Source organism: Lutra lutra, chromosome 8 (genome assembly GCF_902655055.1).
Source record: "Lutra lutra chromosome 8, mLutLut1.2, whole genome shotgun sequence".
Classification (NCBI taxonomy): Eukaryota; Metazoa; Chordata; class Mammalia; order Carnivora; family Mustelidae; genus Lutra; species Lutra lutra.
The window spans coordinates 82,205,672-82,213,942 of NC_062285.1; the positions used below are offsets into that span (position 1 = coordinate 82,205,672).

Below are 8,271 nucleotides of genomic sequence, written 5' to 3' on the forward strand. Positions count from 1 at the left end.
CCCATGACACCCTATAACACATCTCTAGTACTCAGATTATTTTAAAGATTTAATATATGTTAGTTACGATTATTATTTACGTACAAAAATCTGATACAACGATACATAGAAGTGTTTTAAATCCACAGAAAAAGGTCAAGAATGAATCAGAAAAGTGTTAGCAGCTGTGACCTCTAGGGGAAGATAAGGGAAGGGATGTGGGATAAGTTGTTGTTTTGTTCTGTTGTTGTTGTGCTTTTTTTTTTTTTTTTTAATTAAAAAACACACCTGGAACCATGAGAGACTATGGACTCTGAAAAACGATCTGAGAATTTTGAAGGGGTGGGGGGTGGGAGGTTGGGGGCACCTGGTGGTGGGTATTGTAGAGGGCACAGATTGCATGGAGCACTGGGTGTGATGCAAAAATAATGAATACTGTTATGCTGAAAAAATAAAAAATTAAAAAAAAAAAAAAACACACCTGCTTAGTTGGTTAAGCGGCTGCCTTCAGATTGAGTCCCACATCGGGCTCCTGCTTCTCCCTCTGCCTCTGCCTGCCTCTGTCTGTCTGAGCTCATTCTCTCTGACAAATAAATAAATAAAATCTTAAAAAAAAAAAAAACCACCTCTGAGGGGTCAAATATAAATCATTTTAAATTATGTAACCGAATCCTTCCTTTCATAACTGACGGATAATCAAGGATTAACTACAGCTGCTTCACCTAAATTTGCTGTGGATTTGCAGGGCCCAGGAGCCCACACATGGTTGAGGTCACCAGGCCCTGGGGCTCAACCTCCCCACTCCGAATTGCTGAGAGATGCTGATGTGGGCGATGGAGCCCAAGGTGTGCTGACGGGCAGGAGTGGGAGCACATGCTACTCTCTCTCCACTCTCTAACCATTAGGGATTCTATTAAATGAGGCCTCACACTAAGGAAAATTGTTTCCACCCCAGAGAATTCTGCTAAGGACTCCACCATTTGCTGGCTTCCAGCTGGTGGGTCAGTTAATTTCTTGTCTCATCTTCTCCAGGTTATGTTTTGTCTTTTGAAAAACATCTCTACTTTGCAGCTCAGCACTGGTTTATCTTGTTGCTCAATGATGCTAAATTTACTTTTCCTGTTGGATGTCTGAGATTCATCTTTCTCATCTTCCTACTTCCTGCTTCTACTTTTCTCTTTTTTTTTTTTTTTTTTTTTTTTTTTTTTTTTTTTTCAGTGTTTCAAAGAAAGCGCTTTTTTTTTTAATGTATATACATGAAGAATATTTAGTTGTATCATAAAATAAATGCAGCACTGTAAGATAAAGGAAGACTATTATAAATGGAGTTTTGGCCTTTCCCCCCCCCACAAGCTGCAGCCATCTTTAACAAGCTGAACTTCATCTCAATGGACATAGGAGTTTTTTGCTTTTCTTTTTTTCTCCTATTCAGTTCACATTTCGGGCTGTTCAGCAGATGCCTGTGATTCTGGTGATTCAAATCGCTGGTGAAAGTTTGTTCTCTGTTTCCTCAACTTTTCAGGAGCTTTTCTCCATAAAATGATCTCCTGCTGCTTGAAGTACCTTCTGTCTTCCTCATCAACAAGGACTAGATTCAAAAAGTACCTTACTGAAAATTTTTTGTTCACATCTCGCATTGTAGGGGTTGGATCATATCCTGCTAAAAATAGTCTTATTGGGATTGATTCACCTTTTACTGGTGCGCCATCCATTATTTCATATTTAGCAATTGTTTCTGTTTCTGTGGTGGTACTGGGTCCAATTCCTGTGATCTCTTTTTTGATCAGTTGCAACTCCATATGTTGGATTTTTATTCTTACTAATAAAAAGTAAATTTTTCCAACAATCACATCCTTTAGATGATACTTTGATTTATTATATTCAAATTCTATGTGTAGACAATCTTCAATGCCTACTTCCATCTTAATCGAGTTGTTAACATCAGGATATGTGGCAAGCTGGTGAACAATAAGATCATATTCTTTTATCAAGTCTGTCAGTCTTCTTACTATTGTCACTTTAAGAAAATACCTCAAGCGGACATTGGCACCGATGTAAGATTCATATGGCTTTTCAACTTGCATAAATTCAAAATCATAACTTCTGCTCTGAGTCAATTCTCCAGGCAAGGCTAGTTCTTTCACTAGGTTTACAAATTCATGAGTATTACTCTTGTCATTGAAAAGTTCAATTTGACCTACAAATTCAATTCTAATTCCTTGGTGCTCTAGCCTCTTTCCAGGTTGCTTAAAGGCTAGGTTTACCTTTCCTGAAACGGATTCTCCGTCATAGAAAAGATAGTGTTTTTCTACTTTGCCATCTTCAGTTTTCATTTCAGCCATTTTCCTGGTCTCCCCATCATTAAGGACAACATCGATCTCACAAATGGGTCCAAAAAAGCCTCCAAGAAAACTCATTGTCAGCGCCGCCGCCGCGTCCCCACCACTTCACTCGCTTCCCTCAGGAGAACTCCCAGTCCAGATTCCCCTACTTTTCTCTTTTTTAGCTTTCATTTTAAATCCCACATTTTTATGTTCCATCAGTTTTATTTCTTTGCTTACCAAACTCTTTCTCTTTTTTTCTATTCATTTTATTTACCATTATTTTAAAACAAAATTTTGTCATTCTCTTAACTTTTATTATTTGTCTTTTATCCACTCTAAAATTCAGTAAATTCTATAAAGAAATTTCATCCTTATTTATTTTAGCTTTAACTTTGTTTAGGTTTGTAAAATCTTTTATCCCATTTTTAATATAATCCTTATTTGTTTTGCATTTTTGTGGAAAATTAAATCAAATTTTTTCTCTTCTTTCTTAAATTTTAATTCAGTTTTATGTCATTATTTGCCTTTATAATGGCTGGCTGGTGGCACAGACGAAGTGGTGGTAATATACACAAACACACCATGTTGTTCAGACAGTCTGGAGGTCTACGATCCTTCAGCTCTCCCCAGACAACCCTCTTCACCCCTACTTAGCAAAAGGCCTCTTTTTGTAATGTTTGTTTTCTAAATATATTACTCTACAGTCACCATAACAGAGTAGGTACAGTCTCATCTCTGTGAGGAGATCCCTATTCTAAAATTCATAGTTAGACCATAATCTAAGAAGTCCAAGTTGAGCAAGAGATAATAAGGGAAGGCTGCTTTATCAACATGCCTAGACTGAGTGTGGCTAAACCACCCATAGATTTCTATCAGAGAAGCCAAAGTACAGTATCCATAATCAGATTTTTGACCTCACCTCAATGTCGGCCTGATAATTTACTTTTTTAAAAAAAGCAACACAAAATGTATTATTTGCCCCAGGGGTACAGGTCTGTGAATCATCAGGCTTACACATGTCACAGCACTCACCATAACTTACTTCTATCTCAGCCTTTACCCTTCTCCACAGACCTCTAGAAGGAACCTCCAATGTATTAGTTTCTTCAGCTATCTTCCCTCATTACGAGACATAAGAAGCTCAAAAGAACTGAGTTGATCCTTGACAAAGTAGGAGAAAGGAGGGTTTTTTTGTTTTGTTTTGCCTTAATTAAGTCAACTCTGCTTTAACTGGATAACATCATAAATGTACACTAAAACCATTAAGTGGTATGTTCTATTTAGCCTATCAAAATCAAATGGAGAGAGAATGTTTCTTCAGCTGAAGGGATTTATATGATCCACAAAATGTTTCAAGATAGAGTACAATAGCTCAGTTTGGGTTTCTCCTTCCCTATGTCTCTTCCACAAAGAGAAACACAAAGATATATGAGAAAAGAACCTGGTTTGTTTTCTGGGCTTGGGCCATGACACTGATTTTTCTAATTTCCTGCAGTTTTCTCCCATTATGCCTCTTGTTTATTCTTTTTGGACCCTTTCCCTGTGGACCCAGCCTGCTGTTGCACAATCACCATGATTTTACCCACCCTCCACCAACAGTCCTAGGAAATGACATTGGCCAAGTATCCTGACTGAAGATCCAAAGCATCTAGCCATTTCTATTCACTATCCACGCACATCCAGGATAACCCTCTACAATTACCTCACTGTCTAGTGAAGGTCCTTCAGGTCAGGTATGTTCCCAGGTCTGTCCATCTAGACCATAACTTGGCTCATTTAAATTTGGTCTGTTCAGGAGCACCTGGGTGGCTCAGTCAGTTAAGTATCCAACTCCTGATTTTGACTCAATGTGGATGATTTCAGGGTCATAAGATCAAGCACCACCTCAGGTTCCATGTTGGGCATGGAGCCTGCTTGGGATTCTAGCTCTCCCTCTCCCTCTGCCCCTCCTCTCCTCTCTATCCCTGCCTGCCTCAAAAAAAAATACTTTAAAAAATAAATAAATAAATTTGGTCTGTTCGACTAGCAACTTTAACTTATACTAAGCTGCGTACTAATGCCAGTGTCTACATTTCCTTATCATTAGTAATGTACCACCCAGTGAATGTGAATTCCCAGGAAATAAACTACAAAAGAATTCAGCAGCAAAGATCTTCATGGAGTAGTTTTTCAAGCCATTTTAACAGTAGATACCTTCTGCAAGAGATGTATATTTTGGAAACCGTTTGCTGTGTTCAGTGTTTAGGATCCTCCCTGTTTTTCCCAAGCATGCAGGGGACAGATAGGTCTGTACTACAAAGGCTGCTCTGATGGCTGTGTACTTCAGAAATCATCTGCCGTGCAGTTCACACTCTAGAAAAACATCCATTTAGCTCATTCTTTCAGTTCCCAGATAAGCTGTATGCACCTGCTGACCCACTTGTGCTGTAATAAGAAGGAGGAAGCTTTGCCATTATCTTTTTCCAATACTTTGTCTCACTTCAGACTCTGACAGGAAAGAATTTATCAAATGAAAGTCAGGATTGTATTCCAGAAAATTATAAATGATTAAGTTCATGCTGCTAGAAGAATCTACTAAGAGAAGTCTAATCAGGGTTTCTAACAGGGTTTCCAGAAAAGACATTCTTGGAGCTCCCCAAAATTTACCAAGTTGTTCCAATTTGGGGAAGTGATCTCGGTCTTGCATGGCACAGAGTGTAAATTAATTGTCATGATTCTGAGATTTACAGAAAGCTTCTGCCAAAATCCCAGAGCAAAGATAAACAAATAGCTTGTTGCCAAACCATGAAAATAAAATATTAAATAAAAATATTCCGGGGGCGCCTGGGTGGCTCAGTGGGTTAAAGCCTCTGCTTTCGGCTCAGGTCATGATCCCAGGGTCCTGGGATCAAGCCCCGCATCAGGCTCTCTGCTCAGCAGGGAACCTGCTTCCCTTCCTCTCTCTCTGCCTGCCTCTCTGCCTATTGTGATCTCTGTCTTTAAAATAAATAAATAAAATCTTTTTTTTTTAAAGATTTTATTCATTTATCTGACAGACAGAGATCACAAGTAGGTAGAGAGGCAGGCAGAGAGAGAGAGAGAGGAAAGCAGGCTCCCCGCTGAGCAGAGAGCCCGATGCGAGACTCGATCCCAGGACCCTGAGATCATGACCTGAGCCGAAGGCAGTGGCTTAACCCACTGAGCCACCCAGGCGCCCTAAATAAATAAAATCTTAAAAAAAAAAAATATTCCACTGAAAATCAACCTGGAGACAGAAACTAGCTAAAACCAAAGGAAGAATTGGAAGATGTCTTCTAAGGCCAGAGATGATACCACTTAGAAAGTAAAACCTAAACCAAATTATACCCATATTTAATATAAAATGTTTTCTGAGGTTCTGAAAAACATAAGCTCAGTAACTTCTGCTGTTCATAAAAGGTTTTATTGTTCATACAAATGGAATAATCCAACCTAGAAGGGAAAAAAATGTAAGCCCAAAGATGTTCTTCTCAGCATTATTTGCAATATTTTTTATCAAATGAAGCCATCTAAATGACCTAAAATTGTGAAATGATTAAATAATGATTCCTTAGTAAACGATCAATGTCAAATATACAAAGGAGTAATTTTCTAAACTGAAAACTGTTTTTATAGTTACAATAACAAGAGGAAATTATTTTTTTACAACAGTTTTAATTGGAAAAGAGCAGGATAAAAATTGAATAAGCAGCATATATAAAATGATGAGGATAAAAATAGAAATCTTAAATAACAGACATATCCATAGTTAGGTATGGAAACATAGGTGACATTTCACTTGTCTATGTTACATGAGGTTGACAAAGATTTTTTTTTCCTTTGCCCTAGAATTAAGAACCAGGGGGCACCCGTGTGGCGCAGTCATTAAGTGTCTGCTTCGGTTCAGGGTTCAGGTCATGATCGCAGGGTCCTGGGATCGAGCCCTACATTGGGCTCCCTGCTCAGCAGGGAGCCTGCTTCTCCCTCGCCCACTCCCCCTGCTTATATTCTCTCTCTCACTGTGTCTCTATCAAATAAGTAAATAAAATCTTAAAAAAAAAAAAAGAATTAACAACCAGGATCCAAAATTGAGGACAAATGTATTAAGTCAAACATCCTAAGCAGGTCAAAAACAATACAGCCAAACACAACCTCAGGGTGGGTTAAACAGAAGCTGAGCTGGTTCAGGCTTCACCCCCACCACTATTTTAGCTAAGTCAAATAAACAGGCAATCAAGAGAAAGGAAAATAAATAAAGAAATAACCCAGGTTATTAGGACTGAATTACTCCAGGTAAATGGGGTTTCTGGACCTTGAAGCCAAGTGGAAAGGAATTCCCAGAGAACCAATTGCCTAGGAAAGGAAGTCACCATCTGGGTGTTTATGGGGCTGTACAATCTGTGGACTCACATGAATCTTACCATTGAAGCAAAACTTGAGAAAGCATGATATATTTGAGGGCATATATGAACAAGACACTTTGGCCCACTTCTGAATCAGGTATTTCCAAAGAAAGGAGGTATGCCAGAGCACTAGTTCCCACAAAGAAAAAAGGGACCTAGTGTGTCTGAGATGAAGAGGGACAGCAACCCTAGACACAGTTGTCTCACATCTTCAAGAGGCCCAGAGGACAGCATAGAGGTTCCCAGGAGTCCACGTGATGAAGCAGAGAGGTGGAGACATGAGCCATGAAGTTTCCAGATTCCTCACTAGGAAAAGAGGTAGGTACCACAGCCCCCAGTGAAACCCAAAGAAGCCGCTTTCTTTTGAAGCCAAACACGTCCCCAAGAAAACAGTACTTAAACATCTTCTCAGACACTACCACATGCATGGCAGTGATTGCAAGGGAAAGAACCAGACTGAGCCACGGCAAGACCAGGCTACCCTCCCAACAACACATGTAAGTATGCAATTTCTCCTATACTTTCTCCTGGCTCACCCAGTATCCCTAAGCGGCCAGTGAGAAACCAAAGAAAGGAAAGGAGATGTGGTGACCCAGAGGCAAACCTTGTCCCTCCCCATCCCAGCTCTATTCCCCACTGGGGTGGGGGTAAGGAATCTTTAGGGCCTAAACCTCATTGGTACTGATGGAAAAGGAGGAGATATTTGTGGAATTGAATATGAGATTGATGCTTCACCCTGACATACACAGTGTTTAATAACTGAAAGTGACTAGAAAATAAAGGATAGGTACTAGGTATTGATAAGCATTATAAAGAACAAGTTCACCATGACACAGCAGAAGTAATTGGAGAAAATAAAATACTCTCTTCAAAGAAACATTGTGAAATTTATATTTGTAGCCCACCAATTCCACAGTGTTCAATAAACTAGTTACACGTTTTTAAATGTGCTATCATCATCATGTGGGGTTTCTGTATTTGTTTCTGTTTTTGAACTCTATAGCTAATCAATCACTTTTAACCTGGTCATATCAAATATATTAGGGGATTTAGGATATATAAATTCTCTTTTTTTAAGATTTTAACTAATCTCTACACCCAGTGTGGGACTTGAACCTACAACCACGATCAAGTCACATGCTCCTCCAACTAAGCCAGCCAGGCACCCCGTGGATATATAAATTCTTAAGTCCCAGAGCCCTTTATCTGTTCCTATTATTAAGACCTTACATATTATATGAACATGTCCAATCTTCCCCATTAAACTGACACCTCTTTGAGTATGATGAATCTTTTTATTCCCAAACTATTAGCACTGTGCCTTGCATAGAGAGGGTATCCAGTAAAAATTAATGGAATGAACTTTTGTTCATATATTTTACTGCTATTTAAGAGTAAGTATATGAAAAAGTTGCTTACACATTTATTAATGAAGAGCAATCTGAATGATGGGTCATTTAGTTTTGGAATTACAATTTGGAGACCTATATGAGTCTTCTGTCCTAGTACACCAGTAGTTAACTAATGTAATTGTGTTAAATATTTGCAGTCCAATCTAATACATATGC

The 8,271-nt window shown here is 38.8% G+C and overlaps 1 protein-coding gene across 1 annotated transcript; it reads right to left on the reverse strand.

Annotated features, from left to right (window-relative positions):
* Positions 1 to 1,196: 1,196 nt before the first annotated feature.
* On the reverse strand, positions 1,197 to 2,454 carry LOC125107934 (vacuolar protein sorting-associated protein 26A). The gene has a single exon (XM_047743453.1). It carries the CDS (start codon positions 2,394 to 2,396, stop codon positions 1,413 to 1,415), a length of 984 nt encoding a protein of 327 aa, XP_047599409.1. The 5' UTR covers positions 2,397 to 2,454; the 3' UTR covers positions 1,197 to 1,412.
* Positions 2,455 to 8,271: the final 5,817 nt, after the last annotated feature.